Genomic DNA, 20064 nt, shown 5'->3' with positions numbered 1-20064 from the left:
TTTCAATTTCCATGCAGTCAGCCTCAGAGAAATTAGATTTGGATGGTTGAAAGGACCCTGAATTAGAAGGTCCTGCCTCAGAGGCAGAGACCATGGTGGACAGGACGACATGTCCACTAGGTCTGCATACCAGGTCCTGCGTGGCCACGCAGGCGCTATCAGAATCACCGATGCTCTCTCCTGTTTGATCTTGGCAATCAGTCGAGGAAGCATCGGAAATGGTGGAAACACATAAGCCATGTTGAAGACCCAAGGGGCTGTCAGAGCATCTATCAGCACCGCTCCCGGGTCCCTGGACCTGGATCCGTAGCAAGGAAGCTTGGCGTTCTGGCGAGACGCCATGAGATCCAGATCTGGTTTGCCCCAACGATGAATCAGTTGGGCGAAGATCTCCGGATGAAGTTCCCACTCCCCCGGATGAAAAGTCTGGCGACTTAGAAAATCCGCCTCCCAGTTCTCCACGCCTGGGATGTAGATTGCTGACAGGTGGCAAGAGTGAGACTCTGCCCAGCGAATTATCTTTGAGACTTCCAACATCGCTAGGGAACTCCTGGTTCCCCCTTGATGATTGATGTAAGCCACAGTCGTGATGTTGTCCGACTGAAATCTGATGAACCTCAGAGTTGCTTACTGAGGCCAAGCTAGAAGAGCATTGAATATTGCTCTTAACTCCAGAATATTTATTGGGAGGAGTTTCTCCTCCTGAGTCCATGATCCCTGAACCTTCAGGGAATTCCAGACTGCGCCCCAACCTAGAAGGCTGGCGTCTGTTGTTACAATCGTCCAATATGACCTGCGAAAGGTCATCCCCTTGGACAGGTGGGGCCGAGAAAGCCACCATAGAAGAGAATCTCTGGTCTCTTGGTCCAGATTTAGTAGAGGGGACAGATCTGAATAATCCCCATTCCACTGACTTAGCATGCACAATTGCAGCGGTCTGAGATGCAGTCGCGCAAATGGTACTATGTCCATTGCCGCTACCATTAAGCCGATTACTTCCATGTACTGAGCTACTGACGGGTGTGGAATGGAATGAAGGGCATGGCAAGCATTTAGAAGTTTCATCATCTCTACAGAATCTATAAGAGTCCCTAGGAAGGGAACCCTTGTGAGTGGTAATAGAGAACTCTTTTCCACGTTCACCTTCCACCCATGCGACCTCAGAAATGCCAGAACTATCTCTGTATGAGACTTGGCAGTTTGAAAACTTGACGCTTGTATCAGAATGTCGTCTAGGTACGGAGCCACCGCTATGCCTCGCGGTCTTAGTACCGCCAGAAGTGAGCCCAGAACTTTTGTAAAGATTCTTGGAGCCGTAGCTAACCCGAAGGGAAGAGCTACAAACTGGTAATGCCTGTCTAGGAAGGCAAATCTTAGGTACCGATAATGATCCTTGTGAATCGGTATGTGAAGGTAGGCATCCTTTAAGTCCACAGTGGTCATGTACTGACCCTCTTGGATCATGGGTAGGATGGTTCGAATAGTTTCCATTTTGAATGATGGAACTCTTAGGAATTTGTTTAGGATTTTTAAGTCCAAGATTGGTCTGAAGGTTCCCTCTTTCTTGGGAACCACAAACAGATTTGAATAGAATCCCTGCCCGTGTTCCGTCCGCGGAACTGGGTGGATCACCCCCATTAGTAAGAGGTCTTGTACACAGTGTAGAAACGCCTCTTTCTTTATTTGGTTTGCTGATAACCTTGAAAGATGAAATCTCCCTTGTGGAGGAGAAGCTTTGAAGTCCAGAAGATATCCCTGAGATATGATCTCCAACGCCCAGGGATCCTGAACATCTCTTGCCCAAGCCTGGGCGAAGAGAGAAAGTCTGCCCCCCACTAGATCCGTTTCCGGATAGGGGGACCTCTCTTCATGCTGTCTTAGGGGCAGCAGCAGGTTTTCTGGCCTGCTTGCCCTTGTTCCAGGACTGGTTAGTTTTCCAGCCCTGTCTGTAACAAGCAACAGCTCCTTCCTGTTTTGGAGCGGAGGAAGTTGATGCTGCTCCTGCCTTGAGGTTACGAAAGGCACGAAAATTAGACTGTTTGGCCTTTGATTTGGCCCTGTCCTGAGGTAGAGCATGGCCCTTACCTCCCGTAATGACGGCGATAATTTCTTTCAAGCCGGGCCCGAATAAGGTCTGCCCTTTGAAAGCAATATTAAGCAATTTAGATTTAGAAGTCACGTCAGCTGACCAGGATTTAAGCCATAGCGCTCTGCGCGCTTGGATGGCGAATCCGGAGTTCTTAGCCGCAAGTTTGGTTAAATGTACAACGGCATCAGAAACAAATGCGTTAGCTAGCTTAAGTGCTTTAAGCTTGTTCATAATTTCATCCAATGGAGCTGTGCGAATGGCCTCTTCCAGAGACTCAAACCAGAATGCCGCCGCAGCAGTGACAGGCGCAATGCATGCAAGGGGCTGTAAGATAAAACCTTGTTGAACATTTTCTTAAGGTAACCTTCTAATTTTTTATCCATTGGATCTGAAAAGGCACAACTATCCTCCACCGGGATATTGGTATGCTTAGCTAAAGTAGAAACCGCTCCCTCCACCTTAGGGACCGTCTGCCATAAGTCTCGTGTGGTGGGGTCTATAGGAAACATTTTCCTAAATATGGGAGGAGGGGAAAAAGGCACACCGGGTCTATCCCACTCCTTGCTAATAATCTCTGTAAGCCTTTTAGGTATAGGAAACACGTCAGTACACACCGGTACCGCATAGTATCTATCCAACCTACATAATTTTTCTGGAATTGCAACCGTGTTACAATCATTCAGAGCCGCTAATACCTCCCCTAGCAATATGCGGAGGTTCTCAAGCTTAAATTTAAAATTAGAAATCTCTGAATCCAGTCTCCCTGGATCAGATCCGTCACCCACAGAATGAAGCTCTCCGTCTTCATGTTCTGCAAATTGTGACGCAGTATCGGACATGGCTCTCACATCATCAGCGCGCTCTGTCCTTAACCCAGAGCTATCACGCTTGCCTCTTAATTCTGGCAATTTAGATAATACTTCTGTCATAACAGTAGCCATGTCTTGCAAAGTGATTTGTAAGGGCCTCCCTGATGTACTTGGCGCCACAAAATCACGCACCTCCTGAGCGGGAGGCGAAGGTACTGACACGTGAGGAGAGTTAGTCGGCATAACTTCCCCCTTGTTGTTTGGTGATAATTTCTTTGCATGTAAAGACTGACTTTTATTTAAAGTTACATCAATGCATTTAGTACACAACCTTCTATGGGGCTCCACATAGGCCTTCATACATAGTGAACAAACAGATTCATCTGTGTCAGACATGTTTAAACAGACTAGCAATGAGACTAGCAAGCTTGGAAAATACTTTTCAACTAAATTTACAAGCAATATAAAAAACGCTACTGTGCCTTTAAGAAGCACAAAAAGCTGTCACAGTTGAAATAACAATGAACCAAATTAGTTATAGCAACCAAATTTTCACAGTAAATGTATTAAGTTAGCAAAGGATTGCACCCACCAGCAAATGGATGATTAACCCCTTAATACCCAAAAACGGATAACAATTTAATAATTAACGTTTTTATCACAGTCAAACACTGTCACAGGTCTGCTGTGACTGATTACCTCCCTCAAAACGAATTTTGAAGACCCCTGAGCTCTTTAGAGACGTCCTGGATCATGGAGGATGAAGTAGGAAGATTGTGACTGAATTTTTACTGCGCAAAAAAAGCGCTAAAATAGGCCCCTCCCACTCATATTACAACAGTGGGGAAGCTCAGTTAACTGTTTCTATGCAGAAACAAAAGTTAGCCATGTGGTAAAAATCATGCCCCAATAAGTTTTATCACCAAGTACCTCACAAAAAACAATTAACATGCCAGTAAACGTTTTGAACATACATTTTAAAAGTTATGAAGTGTTATTAATAAGCCTGCTACCAGTCGCTTTTACTGCAGTTAAGGCTCACACATTACTTCAGTATTAACAGTATTTTCTGAGTCAAATTCCATTCCCTAGAAAAATACTTGTGTACACACACTCCTCAGCCTAATACCAGTCGCTACCACTGCATTTAAGGCTGAACTTACATTACATTGGTATCAGCAGTAATTTCTCAGTCAATTCCATTGCTTAGAAAAATAATTTACTGCACATACCTCGTTTGCAGGGGGGCCCTGCATGCTATTCCCCTTTTCTGAAGTTACCTCACTCCTCAGAACAGCCAGTGGATCTTAGTTACGTCTGCTAAGATCATAGAAAACGCAGGCAGATTTTTCTTCTAATGCTGCCTGAGAAACAAACAGCACACTCCGGTGCCATTTAAAATAACAACCTTTTGATTGAAGAAATAAACTAAGTTTAAAAACACCACAGACCTCTCACAACGACCTATCTTTAGTTAGGTTGCAAGAGAATGACTGGATATGACATGTGAGGGGAGGAGCTATATAGCAGCTCTGCTTGGGTGATCCTCTTGCAACTTCCTGTTGGGGAAGAGATATAATCCCATAAGTAATGGCTGACCCGTGGACTGACTACACTTAACAAGAGAAAACTGAAATTATAAGCAGAAGAATCAAACTGAAACAGCTGCCTGAAGTACTTTTCTACCAAAAACTGCTTCAGAAGAAGAGAAAACATCAAAATGGTAGAATTTAGTAAAAGTATGCAAAGAAGACCAAGTTGCTGCTTTGCAAATCTGATCAACAGAAGCTTCATTCCTAAAAGCCCAGGAAGTAGAAACTGACCTAGTAGAATGAGCCGTAATCCTTTGAGGCGGGGACTTACCCGACTCCACATAAGCATGATGAATCAAAGACTTTAACCAAGACGCCAAAGAAATGGCAGAAGCTTTCTGACATTTCCTGGAACCAGAAAAGATAACAAATAGACTAGAAGTCTTTCTAAAATCTTTAGTAGCTTCAACATAATATTTCAAAGCTCTTACTACATCCAAAGAATGTAAAGAACTCTCCAGACAATTCTTAGGATTAGGACACAATGAAGAAACTACAATTTCTCTACTAATGTTGTTAGAATTCACAACCTTAGGTAAAAATTGAAATGAAGTCCGCAACACCGCCTTATCCTGATGAAAAATCAGAAAAGGAGATTCACAAGAAAGAGCAGATAACTCAGAAACTCTTCTAGCAGAAGAGATGGCCAGAAGGAACAAAACTTTCCAAGAAAGTAATTTAATATCCAGAGAATGCATAGGTTCAAACGGAGGAGCCTGTAAAGACCTCAGAACCAAATTAAGACTCCAAGGAGGAGAGATTGACTTAATGACAGGTTTGATACAAACCAAAGCCTGTACAAAACAATGAATATCAGGAAGATTAGCAATCTTTCTGTGAAAAAGAACAGAAAGAGCAGAGATTTGTCCTTTCAAGGAACTTGCAGACAAACCTTTATCCAAACCATCCTGAAGAAACTGTAAAATTCTAGGAATTCTAAAAGAATGCCAGGAGAATTTATGAGAAGAACACCAAGAAATGTAAGTCTTCCAGACTTGATAATAAATCTTCCTAGACACAGATTTACGAGCCTGTAACATTGTATTAATTACTGAGTCAGAGAAACCTCTATGACTAAGAATCAAGCGTTCAATTTCCATACCTGATGGAAAAATGGGCCTTGAGATAGAAGGTCTGGTCTTAACGGGAAGTGTCCAAGGTTGGCAACTGGCCATCCGAATGAGATCCGCATACCAAAACCTGTGAGGCCATGCTGGAGCCACCAGCAGTACAAACGAACGTTCCATTAGAATTTTGGAAAAAGAACTAGAGGCGGAAAGATATAGGCAGGATGATAATTCCAAGGAAGCGACAATGCGTCCACTGCTTCCGCCTGAGGATTCCTGGATCTGGACAGATACCTGGGAAGTTTCTTGTTTAGATGAGAGGCCATCAGATCTATTTCTGGAAGTCCCCAGATTTGAACAATCTGAAGAAATACCTCTGGGTGAAGAGACCATTCGCCCGGATGTAACGTCTGGCGACTGAGATAATCCGCTTCCCAATTGTCTATACCTGGGATGTGAACCGCAGAAATTAGACAGGAGCTGGATTCCGCCCATACAAGTATCCGAGATACTTCTTTCATAGCTTGAGGACTGTGAGTCCCACCTTGATGATTGACATACGCCACAGTTGTGACATTGTCTGTCTGAAAACAAATAAATGATTCTCTCTTCAGAAGAGGCCAGAACTGAAGAGCTCTGAAAATCACACGGGATTCCAAAATGTTGATTGGTAATCTCGCCTCCTGAGATTCCCAAACCCCCTGCGCTGTCAGAGATCCCCATACAGCTCCCCAACCTGAAAGACTTGCATCTGTTGAGATCACAGTCCAGGTTGGACGAACAAAAAAAAGAGGCCCCTTGAATTAAACGATGGTGATTCAACCACCAAGTTGAAGAAGATCGAACATTGGGATTTAAGGATATTAATTGTGATATCTTTGTATAATCCCTGCACCACTGGTTCAGCATACAAAGCTGGAGAGGTCTCATGTGAAAACAAGCAAAAGGGATCGCGTCCGATGCAGCAGTCATGAGACCTAGAATTTCCATGCACAATGCTACCGAAGGGAACAATTGAGACTGAAGGTTTTCGACAAGCTGAAACCAATTTCAGACGTCTCTTTTCTTTTAGAGACAAAGTCATCAACATTGAATCTATTTGGAAACCCAAAAAGGTTACCTTTGTCTGAGGAATCAAGGAAATCTTTGGTAAATTGATCCTCCAACCATGTCTTTGAAGAAACAACACAAGTTGATTCGTATGAAATTCTGCAGAATGTAAAGACTGAGCAAGTACCAAGATATCGTCCAAATAAGGAAATACCTCAATACCCTGTTCTCTGATTACAGAGAGAAGGGCACCGAGAACCTTCAAAAAGATCCTTGGAGCTGTTGCTAGGCCAAACGGAAGAGCAACAAACTGGTAATGCTTGTCTAGAAAAGAGAATCTCAGAAACTGATAATGATCTGGATGAATTGGAATATGATGATATGATATTGTAGACATATAATGCCCTTGCTGAACAAAAGGCAGAATAGTCCTTATAGGCACCATTTTGAATGTTGGTATCCTTACATAACTATTCAATATTTTTAGATCGAGAACTGGTCTGAAGGAATTCTCCTTCTTTGGTACAATGAATAGATTTGAGTAAAACCCCAGACCCCGTTCCAGAACTGGAACTGGCATAATTACCCCAGCCGACTCTAGGTCTGAAACACATTTCAGAAACGCCTGAGCCTTCACTGGATTTACTGGAATGCGTGAGAGGAAAAATCTTCTCACAGGCGGCCTTACCTTGAAACCTATTCTGTACCCTTGTGAAACAATGTTCTGAATCCAAAGATTGGGAATCGAATTGATCCAAACATCTTTGAAAAATCGTAACCTGCCCCCTACCAGCTGTGCTGGAATGAGGACCGCAGCTTCATGCGGATTTGGGAGCTGTTTTTGACTTTCTAAAAGGCTTGGATTTATTCCAGACTGGAGAAGGTTTCTAAACGGAGACCGTTCCTTTAGGGGAAGGGTCAGGCTTCTGCTCCTTATTCTGACGAAAGGAACGAAAACGATTAGCAGCCCTATATTTACCTTTAGATTTTTTGTCCTGAGGCAAAAAGGCTCCCTTCCCCCCAGTAACAGTTGAGATTATTGAATCCAACTGAGAACCAAATAATTTATTACCTTGGAAAGAGAGAGAAAGCAAAATTGACTTAGAAGTCATATCTGCATTCCAAGATTTAAGCCATAAAGCTCTACTAGCTAAAATAGCTAAAGACATATAGCTGACATCAATTCTAATGATATAAAAAATGGCATCACAAACAAAGTTATTAGCATGTTGAAGAAGTTTAACAATGCTATAAGCATTATGGTCTGATACTTGTTGCGCTAAAGCCTCCAACCAAAAAGTGGAAGCTGCAGCAACATCAGCCAAAGAAATAGCAGGTCTAAGAAGATTACCTGAACATAAATAAGCTCTCCTTAGGAAGGATTCAAGCTTCCTATCTAAAGGATCCTTAAAGGAAGTACTATCTGCCGTAGGAATAGTAGTACGTTTAGCAAGAGTAGAGATAGCCCCATCAACTTTGGGGATTTTGTCCCAAAACTCTAATCTATCAGAAGGCACAGGGTACAATTTCTTAAACCTTGGAGAAGGAGTAAATGAAGTACCCAGACTATTCCATTACCTAGAAATCACTTCTGAAATAGCATCAGGGACTGGAAAAACTTCTGGAATAACTACATGAGGTTTAAAAACTGAATTTAAACGCTTAGCAGATTTAGTGTCAAGAGGACTAGATTCCTCCATATCTAATGCAATCAACACTTCTTTAAGTAAAGAACGAATAAACTCCATCTTAAACAAATATGAAGATTTATCAGTATCAATATCTGAGGCAGAATCTTCTGAAACAGATAGATCCTCATCAGAAACGGATAAGTCAGAATGATGGCGGTCACTTAAAAATTCATCCGAAATATGAGAAGTTTTAAAAGACCTTTTAAGTTTACTGGAAGGAGGAATAACAGACAGAGCCTTCCTAATATAATTAGAAACAAATTCTTTTACATTAACAGGGACATCCTGAACATTAGATGTTGAAGGAACAACAACAGGTAAAGGATTATTACTAATGGAGACATTATCTGCATTGGAAAGTTTATCATGGCAACTAACACAAACTACAGCCGGAGGAACAGTTACCAAAAGTTTACAACAAATGCACTTAACTTTGGTAGAACCAGCATCAGGCAGCGTCTTTCCAGTAGTAGATTCTGATCCAGGGTCAGGTTGTGACATCTTGCAATATTTAATAGAAAAAACAACATATAAAGCAAAATTATCAAATTCCTTAAATGACAGTTTCAGGAATGGGAAAAAATGCAAAATAAACAAGCCTCTAGCAACCAGAAGCAACAAAAAAGTGAAACTTAAATAATGTGAGAAATCAAAGTGGAACAAGTATGACACCCACATTATTGGCGCCAAGTACAACGCCCATATTTTTTGGCGCCAAGTACGACGCCACAACCTCTGACGCTGAAAACGACGCCCACATTTTTTGGCGCAAAAAAACGTCTAAATACACATGCGTCAAAAAAGGACGTAACTATAAACAAACTTCCGGCGTCAACTACGGCGACGGAAATGACAAAATTTTGCGCCAAAAAAGTTTGCGCCAAGAATGACGCAATAAATTGAAGCATTTTCAACCCCCGCGAGCCTAACAGCCCGCAGGGAAAAAAAGTCAATTGAAAATTTTCAAGGTAAGAAAAAAATATTTATTCATATGCATTATCCCAAATAATGAAACTGACAGTCTGAATGAAGGAATACTGATTATCCTGAATCATGGCAAATATAAGTTTAAACACATATATTTAGAACTTTACATATAAAGTGCCCAACCATAGCTTAGAGTGTCATAAAAAATAAGACTTACTTACCCCAAGACACTCATCTACATATAGTAGATAGCCAAACCAGTACTGAAACGAGAATCAGTAGAGGTAATGGTATATAAGAGTATATCGTCAATCTGAAAAGGGAGGTAGGAGAAGAAATCTCTACAACCGATAACAGAGAACCTATGAAATAGATCCCCTAGAGGAAGACCATTGTATTCAAATAGGCAATACTCTCTTCACATCCCTCTGACATTCACTGCACTCTGAGAGGAAAACCGGGCTTCAGCCTGCTGCGAAGCGCATATCAACGTAGAATCTAGCACAAACTTACTTCACCACCTCCATGGGAGGCAAAGTTTGTAAAACTGAATTGTGGGTGTGGTGAGGGGTGTATTTATAGGCATTTTGAGGTTTGGGAAACTTTGCCCCTCCTGGTAGGAATGTATATCCCATACGTCACTAGCTCATGGACTCTTGCTAATTACATGAAAGAAAGCTGTATTGTAGTACAGTGGAGCTGGCAAGCCTAGGAAAGTATCCTTGAGGACGTAGCTGCATACAATGTAACCATAAGTTTCACTCATATAGAAAAAAGGAAATAAGTCTGCTGCAAAAACACCATAATATGCTCATGGATTGCACTGAAAGCTAAATCTACGTAAAGAGGACAAGCCTCACAACAATTATGCAAGACTGGTGCAATGCTGGAGCGGTGTGTATTGCAGCAGAAATTCCAAATTTAACAATTTGAGGTTTAACACAATGTAAAGTGCTAGGAACGTCTATGAGGCTGCAGAGCTCTTAGTTTAAGCACCATAGACTGCCTTGAGATAGCAGTCCTGCACACTCTGCTACAGCACTGACAATGGTTTTATGATTTTGAACAAGCTGTTGTGTATGCAGCTATTAAATGCTTTTATATACTAAGCGTGTTTTTGAAGGAATGGTGCCATTTTCTCCTTTGAATTTACTCATAACCTCTTCAAATATTAAGTTTATCTAGCTCTGTGAGCTTCCTGTTATATTTAATTGATATCTTCAATATACAATCTATGATGTTCCATTCATGTTAAACCAAACAAGGGTGCTACGTTCCTTATTAGAGAATCCTGGTCCAGCTGCTAGTACATGTGATTAGTGTGCATAGAAACGCCTCCCCTGGGTATAAACAGGGTAAAGAAACTCCACCCCTGAGTATAAACGGGGTAAAGATCCTTTAGATCTGGAGGTCAAAATACAGAGCTTCAGAATTGTCCTTGGCTCTAATAATCTGGCACCCTTCCCCCCACATCCCAAACCTATGTGGGTGTTCGTGAGCCTTGGATAGCCAGATAGTGAGATGCTGCCGCTCCAGGGAGCTTAATAAAATAGCTTACTCCTCCCAAATATGGTTGGGATCTAGAGAACTGCCTAATCTACAAGCTGAAAATGCCTTCAGCATCATTCTTTTTTCTTATATACTTTGGTTATTTTTTTCTGCTTTGAAATTGCAAAATATGAAGCCTCCTGTCTTGGAATAAAATGATTATTCTAGCCTTAGTGACCGAATAATCTAGATTTTATTAAAGACAGGAGATGAGTATTTTCCCTCCCTATGATACATTTTTATGGACCCTCCCAAACAGGATAAAGCATATACATAATGTTATACATGTTTTCAACAAACTTTATTAATTCATGGTAGCATACAAGGCATTTACAGTTTCCGCTTCAAGAATAAACATAAAAATAATGCATGGTAGTTGTGCTAAAAGAATAAATTCCACTATTCCTGGTAAACTGACCTTGCAACAAAAGCTTTAGGAGATACTGGCCAAGCGTAATAGTTTTTATTGCACATTTCCCATTGATTAATGGCAGATAGCGGTAAACACTTCAACAGCATTTACACTAGTTAATATTCAATATATAAAAATACGAACAGGACGCAACAAGTATTACATTTAAAAGATTTCATAATGAAATTAGCTAGCATACAAATAAACTACTCAAGTACATGTATTTTTCAAAATTTCTGAAATTGGTTCAGCAAATTCTGAATTGCCAAGAAAGATCATAATCTTTTTTTTAAAGGGACAGTCAACATCAGAATTGTTGTTGTTTAAAAAGAAAGATAATCCAATTATTACCCATTCCCCGGTTTTGCATAACTAACAGTTATAATACACGTTTAACCTCTGTTATTATTTTGTATCTAAGCTTCTGTTGACTGCCCCCTTATGTCAGTTCTTTTGACAGGCCTGCATTTTTGCCAATCAGTGCTCACTCCTAGGTCACTTAACGTGCGTGAGCTCAATGTTATCTATAAGAAACACATGAACGAATGCCCTCTAGTGGTCAAAATGGAAGTCTTCAATGTCTAAGAAATTAGCATATGAACCTCCAAATTTTGGCTTTCAACTAAGAATACCAAGAAAACAAAGCAAAATTGGTGATAAAAGTAAATTGGGAAGTTGTTTAAAATTACATGTCCTATTTAAATCATGAAAGGTTTTTTTGGACTTGACTGTCCCTTTAATGCAAATCAAAAACATAATTTATGCTTACCTGATAAATTCCTTTCTTCTGTTGTGCGATCAGTCCACGGGTCATCATTACTTCTGGGATATAACTCCTCCCCAACAGGAAATGCAAGAGGATTCACCCAGCAGAGCTGATATAGCTCCTCCCCTCTACGTCAGTCCCAGTCATTCGACCAAGAATCAACGAGAAAGGAGTAACCAAGGGTGAAGTGGTGACTGGAGTATAATTTAAAAGATATTTACCTGCCTTAAAAAACAGGGCGGGCCGTGGACTGATCGCACAACAGAAGAAAGGAATTTATCAGGTAAGCATAAATTATGTTTTCTTCTGTTATGTGCGATCAGTCCACGGGTCATCATTACTTCTGGGATACCAATACCAAAGCAAAAGTACACGGATGACGGGAGGGATAGGCAGGCTCATTATACAGAAGGAACCACTGCCTGAAGAACCTTTCTCCCAAAAATAGCCTCCGAAGAAGCAAAAGTGTCAAATTTGTAAAATTTGGAAAAAGTATGAAGCGAAGACCAAGTTGCAGCCTTGCAAATCTGTTCAACAGAGGCCTCATTCTTAAAGGCCCAAGTGGAAGCCACAGCTCTAGTGGAATGAGCTGTAATTCTTTCAGGAGGCTGCTGTCCAGCAGTCTCATAGGCTAAACGTATTATGCTACGAAGCCAAAAAGAGAGAGAGGTAGCAGAAGCTTTTTGACCTCTCCTCTGTCCAGAATAAACGACAAACAGGGAAGAAGTTTGGCGAAAATTTTTAGTTGCCTGCAAGTAGAACTTGAGGGCACGAACTACATCCAGATTGTGTAGAAGACGTTCCTTCTTTGAAGAAGGATTTGGACACAAGGATGGAACAACAATCTCTTGATTGATATTCCTGTTAGTAACTACCTTAGGTAAGAACCCAGGTTTAGTACGCAGAACTACCTTATCTGTGTGAAAAATCAGATAAGGAGAATCACAATGTAATGCTGATAACTCAGAGACTCTTCGAGCCGAGGAAATAGCCATTAAAAACAGAACTTTCCAAGATAAAAATTTTATATCAATGGAATGAAGGGGTTCAAATGGAACACCTTGTAAAACGTTAAGAACTAAGTTTAAACTCCATGGCGGAGCAACGGCTTTAAACACAGGCTTGATCCTAGCTAAAGCTTGACAAAAAGCCTGGACGTCTGGATTTTCTGACAGACGCCTGTGTAACAAGATGGACAGAGCTGAAATCTGTCCCTTTAATGAACTAGCCGATAAACCCTTTTCTAAACCTTCTTGTAGAAAAGACAATATCCTAGGGATCCTAACCTTACTCCAGGAGTAACGTTTGGATTCGCACCAGTATAGGTATTTGCGCCATATTTTATGGTAAATCTTTCTGGTAACAGGCTTCCTAGCCTGGATCAGGGTATCAATAACCGACTCAGAAAAACCACGCTTTGATAAAATCAAGCGTTCAATTTCCAAGCAGTCAGTTTCAGAGAAGTTAGATTTTGATGTTTGAATGGACCCTGTATCAGAAGGTCCTGTCTTAGAGGTAGAGACCAAGGTGGACAGGATGACATGTCCACTAGATCTGCATACCAAGTCCTGCGTGGCCATGCAGGCGCTATTAGAATCACAGATGCTCTCTCTTGTTTGATTTTCGCAATCAATCGAGGAAGCAGCGGGAAGGGTGGAAACACATAAGCCATCCCGAAGTTCCAAGGTGCTGTCAAAGCATCTATCAGAACCGCTCCCGGATCCCTGGATCTGGACCCGTAGTGAGGAAGTTTGGCGTTCTGGCGAGACGCCATGAGATCTATCTCTGGTTTGCCCCAACGTCGAAGTATTTGGGCAAAAATCTCCGGATGAAGTTCCCACTCTCCCGGATGAAAAGTCTGGCGACTCAAGAAATCCGCCTCCCAGTTCTCCACTCCCGGGATGTGGATTGCTGACAGGTGGCAAGAGTGAGACTCTGCCCAGCGAATTATCTTTGATACTTCCATCATTGCTAGGGAGCTTCTTGTCCCTCCCTGATGGTTGATGTAAGCTACAGTCGTGATATTGTCCGACTGAAACCTGATGAACCCCTGAGTTGTTAATTGGGGCCAAGCCAGAAGGGCATTGAGAACTGCTCTCAATTCCAGAATGTTTATTGGAAGGAGACTCTCCTCCTGATTCCATAATCCCTGAGCCTTCAGAGAATTCCAGACAGCGCCCCAACCTAGTAGGCTGGCGTCTGTTGTTACAATTGTCCAGTCTGGCCTGCTGAATGGCATCCCCCTGGACAGGTGTGGCCGATAAAGCCACCATAGAAGAGAATTTCTGGTCTCTTGATTCAGATTCAGAATAGGGGACAAATCTGAGTAATCCCCATTCCACTGACTTAGCATGCACAATTGCAGCGGTCTGAGGTGTAGGCGTGCAAAAGGTACTATGTCCATTGCCGCTACCATTAAGCCGATCACCTCCATGCATTGAGCCACTGACGGGTGTTGAATGGAATGAAGGACACGGCATGCATCCTGAAGCCTTGTTAACCTGTCTTCTGTCAGGTAAATCTTCATTTCTACAGAATCTATAAGAGTCCCCAAGAATGGAACTCTTGTGAGAGGAAAAAGAGAACTTTTCTTTTCGTTCACTTTCCATCCATGCGACCTTAGAAATGCCAGAACTAACTCTGTATGAGACTTGGCAGTTTGGAAGCTTGAAGCCTGTATTAGAATGTCGTCTAGGTACGGAGCTACCGAAATCCCTCGCGGTCTTAGAACCGCCAGAAGGGCACCCAGAACCTTTGTGAAGATTCTTGGGGCCGTAGCCAATCCGAATGGAAGAGCTACAAACTGGTAGTGCCTGTCTAGGAAGGCAAACCGTAGATACCGTTGATGATCTTTGTGAATCGGTATGTGAAGGTAAGCATCTTTTAAATCCACTGTGGTCATGTACTGACCCTTTTGGATCATAGGTAAGATTGTCCGAATAGTTTCCATTTTGAACGATGGAACTCTTAGGAATTTGTTTAGAATCTTTAAATCTAAGATTGGCCTGAAAGTTCCCTCTTTTTTGGGAACCACAAACAGGTTTGAGTAGAACCCTTGTCCTTGTTCCGACCGCGGAACTGGATGGATCACTCCCATTAATAACAGATCTTGTACACAGCGTAGAAACGCTTCTTTCTTTATCTGGTTTGTTGACAACCTTGACAGATGAAATCTCCCTTTTGGGGGAGATAATTTGAAGTCTAGAAGGTATCCCTGAGATATGATCTCCAGCGCCCAGGGATCCTGAACATCTCTTGCCCAGGCTTGAGCGAAGAGAGAAAGTCTGCCCCCCACTAGATCCGGTCCCGGATCGGGGGCTCTCGGTTCATGCTGTCTTTGGGGCAGCAGCAGGTTTCCTGGCCTGTTTGCCCTTATTCCAGGACTGGTTAGGTTTCCAGCCTTGCCTGTAACGAGCAACAGCTCCTTCCTGTTTTGGTGCAGTGGAGGTTGACGCTGCTCCAGTTTTGAAATTCCGAAAGGGACGAAAATTAGACTGTCTAGCCTTAGCTTTGGCTTTGTCTTGAGGTAGGGCGTGGCCCTTACCTCCTGTAATGTCAGCGATAATTTCTTTCAACCCGGGCCCAAATAAAGACTGCCCCTTGAAAGGTATATTAAGTAATTTGGACTTAGAAGTAACATCAGCTGACCAGGATTTTAGCCACAGTGCTCTACGTGCCTGTATGGCGAATCCAGAGTTCTTAGCCGTAAGTTTGGTTAAATGTACTACGGCCTCCGAAATGAATGAATTGGCTAGTTTAAGGACTCTAAGCCTGTCCATAATATCATCTAGCGTAGATGAACTAAGGTTCTCTTCCAGAGACTCAATCCAAAATGCTGCCGCAGCCGTAATCGGCGCGATACATGCAAGGGGTTGTAATATAAGACCTTGTTGAACAAACATTTTCTTAAGGTAACCCTCTAATTTTTTATCCATTGGATCTGAAAAAGCACAGCTATCCTCTACCGGGATAGTGGTACGCTTAGCTAAAGTAGAAACTGCTCCCTCCACCTTAGGGACCGTTTGCCATAAGTCCCGAGTAGTGGCGTCTATTGGAAACATCTTTCTAAATATTGGAGGGGGTGAGAACGGCACACCGGGTCTATCCCACTCCTTAGTAACAATTTCAGTTAATCTCTTAGGTATAGGAAAAACGTCAGTACTCGCCGGTACCGCAAAGTATTTATCCAACCTACACAGTTTCTCTGGTATTGCAATGGTGTTACAATCATTGAGAGCTGCTAAGACCTCCCCTAGTAATGCACGGAGGTTCTCCAATTTAAATTTAAAATTTGAAATATCTGAATCCAATCTGTTTGGATCAGAACCGTCACCCACAGAATGAAGCTCTCCGTCCTCATGCTCTGCAAGCTGTGACGCAGTATCAGACATGGCCCTAGTATTGTCAGCGCACTCTGTTCTCACCCCAGAGTGATCACGCTTGCCTCTTAGTTCTGGTAATTTAGACAAAACTTCAGTCATAACAGTAGCCATATCATGTAATGTTATCTGTAATGGCCGCCCAGATGTATTAGGCGCCATAATATCACGCACCTCCCGGGCGGGAGATGCAGGTACTGCCGCGTGAGGCGAGTTAGTCGGCATAACTCTCCCCTCGCAGTTTGGTGAAATTTGTTCACATTGTACAGATTGACTTTTATTTAAAGTAGCATCAATACAGTTAGTACATAAATTTCTATTGGGCTCCACCTTGGCATAGGAACAAATGACACAGATATTTTCCTCTGAGTCAGACATGTTTAACACACTAGCAATAACTTGCAACCTGGTTATAATCTTTTTTAGCAAAAACGTACTGTGCCTCAAAGAGGTACTTAAACGATTAAATGACAGTTGAGATAATGAACTGAAAAACAGTTAAAGCATCAAGTTTAAAATAACACAACTTTTAGCAAAGGTTTGTTCCCATTAGTAAATAACTAAATTTGACATAAAAAATTATAGAGTAACGTTTATATTCACAGTCAATAAAAATTCTCACAGCTCTGCTGAGAGAATGTACCTCCCTTCAAAGAAGTTTGAAGACCCCTGAGATCTGTCAGTGAACCGGATCATGCAGGAAATATAATAGTAGCTGACTGGAATATTTTGATGCGTAGCAAAAGAGCGCCAAAAACGGCCCCTCCCTCTCACACACAGCAGTGAGGAGAAACGAAACTGTCACAATTTAAAGCAGACAATTGCCAAGTGGAAAATAATGCCCAAACATTTATTTACTCAGTACCTCAGCAATGTAAACGATTCTACATTCCAGCAAAAACGTTTAACATGACATATTTATTAAAAGGATTAGTGACCTTTAACAGAGTAGTTCCGGTGAAAAACCATTCCCAGAATACTGAAGTGTATACATACATGTCATTATAACGGTATAGCAGGATTTTTTCATCAATTCCATTCAGAAAATAAAAACTGCTACATACCTCAATGCAGATTCATCTGCCCGCTGTCCCCTGATCTGAAGTCTTTACCTCCCTCAGATGGCCGAGAACAGCAATATGATCTTAACTACTCCGGTTAAAATCATAGTAGAAAACTCTGGTAGATTCTTCTTCAAACTCTGCCAGAGAAGTAATAACACGCTCCGGTGCTATTGTAAAATAACAAACTTTTGATTGAAGTCATAAAAACTAAGTATAATCACCATAGTCCTCTCACACATCCTATCTAGTCGTTGGGTGCAAGAGAATGACTGGGACTGACGTAGAGGGGAGGAGCTATATCAGCTCTGCTGGGTGAATCCTCTTGCATTTCCTGTTGGGGAGGAGTTATATCCCAGAAGTAATGATGACCCGTGGACTGATCGCACATAACAGAAGAAAATTAAGTTTTAAATGTATATTAAAACTTGTATTTTTGTGTTAACATTAAAGTGAATGTAAATTTTGATGCTAAAGTGCCTGGTTTTTAAAACTTTGATTAAAAACAGGGGCACTTTAATTCATCAATATTTTCATTTCACTCCTGTTGTGAAAATAAACTTACTTTTTAATCTTCACAGCAGCTCCAGCTTCCTCCACCTGTTTCAAAGCCTCTTCCTGGGTCTAAAATGAGGTATCTGGCTTCCTCCAATCACAGCAGTGAATCAGACACTGAATCCCCCGGGGGGGAATCTGTGATTGGAGGATGACCTATCAATCATTTCTGACATCAGAAATGGCTTGTGAGACCGGAGGAAGCAGCAGCTGCTGTGAAGTTTAAAAGGTAAGTTTTTTGTCACAACAGGAGTGAAATGTAAATTTTGATGAATTAAAGTGCCCCTGTTTTTAATCAAAGTTTTAAAAACCGGGCACTTAAACATCAAAATTTACATTCACTTTAAACTATGTTCACTTATATTATCTATAGCTACTACAAAGGTTTATTACAAATTCTGATTAATATTACCACTAATATTTTTTCATTTGAAAAACAAATCTTACCTTTTGTTTCAATGTTACCCTTCTCTACATACATATACCCCACCTGAGTATATTGCAATGTTAAATACAAAAGTTTAAATATTAAAAGTATCGTTCCTAATGAAAATACAGTTTGAAAAAAGAAAATGAGCTGTCAACAAATTCACATTTACAGTTAATATTGCCCTATTTGTACACTTGACATTAAAACAAAAATGTGACATAATTCAGTTACATCATAAACTACATTTACATACAGTGTAGAACACATACAAAGCAGTTTTAGCTATATATAAAAAAAAAAAAAAAGTCGTAGAAATCAACAACTTTCATTAACTTTTTATAATTAAACAAAAGGAATTTAGCAACAAGCACTTTCCTGCCACAATGGGCTGCTAAAAAGCACCAAAAATGAGCTGTAGCCAAGATTTTATATTTGTAATAATAGTTGACCTGAAATAAAAAGGTATAAAAATGCATAGTGTTTCAAGCATTGATTCCTTAAACAAAATACATGGAATGCAACAAAATTAAGAGTCCTCTGTGGGATCCACAAACGGCGAGTTAGTCTTCTTCACTTACAAGCAAAGGCTCTACTTCCAAAGCTAGTAAACTGGCATCTGTAGTCTTGTGTTTGCGATACATGATGAACTGCGCGGTCATCTGAGTTTTTCAAGTGAAGGAATGATTTAAAGCAGCGTATTGCTGACAGGCGTGATGCAGTAGTTAAAGGGACACTCATGTTACATACACATTTTACTCTCCTAGGTTTTTAGTTATTTTAGTTCAAACAGCACACATTGGCAAAGGTACATACACCACCCTGTAACCACAAGACTTTACTGCAATATGGTAATGAATTAACAAGGAATAACTTTTTCAGTAACCAAACTCCTCTGGTAACTTGCCTTATCCGGGGGAGCTAATCCAGGCTGGCTGCTAGAGTAAAATGATCATTTTGTTAGCAAAGTTTGCATTGTTTGGCAGTTTATCGGATGACCACAGCTAAGATCAGTAAGCAACAGATAGGTTTTAGGGGTTGGGCTTGTGAAGTCTGCAGTGTGCATTTCCATTTCTCAGAATGTAAAACCCCCATCATTTTAAAGGTTAATTTACAGGAAAATGAGGCAAAATAAATAATGAATGTATATTGCTAAGTTGTTTTCCTTATAGTGTTTAATTTCCCTTTAAACTTTAGTCTTCTTTCTGTAATATTAAATACTATTTAATACTAAAACATTACACACATTTAATAAAATATATTAACCACAAATATTTGAAAAAAGGATACAAAAAAGTCAAGCACAAGTACACCAAAGCTCCCGATTAACCAGGGTAAATGATGGATCACATACTCGCTCTTGTACTGCCTAATAACAGGCAATTTTAGGAGAAGACTCAGGCCATAGGTAAAATTTCCAAGCATGGCTAATGCAAACAGCAAGTAGGATGTACCCACTGTGGATTTCCTCTGGAACTAATGAAAAACAAACAAAAATAAAAAAGAAAGGTTTATGGAAAAATAAACATATTTGTTCCTTATATAAACAGTGTGTCAAGAATAGTAGAAATACTCTCATTTAAAATAAATAACGCACCACTGATATGAGAGAGAATGTTCTTCAGTTTTGAGGGCACAGTGTGTGTGTGTGTATATAAATATATATATATATATATATATATATATATATA

At 40.9% G+C, this 20064-nt stretch overlaps 1 protein-coding gene across 1 annotated transcript in view; it reads right to left on the bottom strand.

Moving 5' to 3' along the window:
• Window positions 1-18699: 18699 nt before the first annotated feature.
• LOC128656267 (lysosomal amino acid transporter 1 homolog) overlaps window positions 18700-20064 on the bottom strand; it is a 40681-nt gene continuing 39316 nt past the window's right edge. The window contains exons 6-7 of the mRNA XM_053710086.1: window positions 19664-19849; window positions 18700-19035 (exon numbers count right to left, since the gene is read on the bottom strand). Of these exons, the coding sequence (XP_053566061.1) occupies window positions 18937-19035; window positions 19664-19849 (285 nt within the window). The 3' untranslated portion in view covers window positions 18700-18936. The remainder of the gene's footprint in view (window positions 19036-19663; window positions 19850-20064) is intronic.

The sequence above is a fragment of the Bombina bombina genome, chromosome 4 (genome assembly GCF_027579735.1).
Source record: "Bombina bombina isolate aBomBom1 chromosome 4, aBomBom1.pri, whole genome shotgun sequence".
Classification (NCBI taxonomy): domain Eukaryota; kingdom Metazoa; phylum Chordata; class Amphibia; order Anura; family Bombinatoridae; genus Bombina; species Bombina bombina.
Note: the sequence above shows the minus strand (reverse complement) of the source record. Positions and strands in the feature narration are given on the sequence as shown.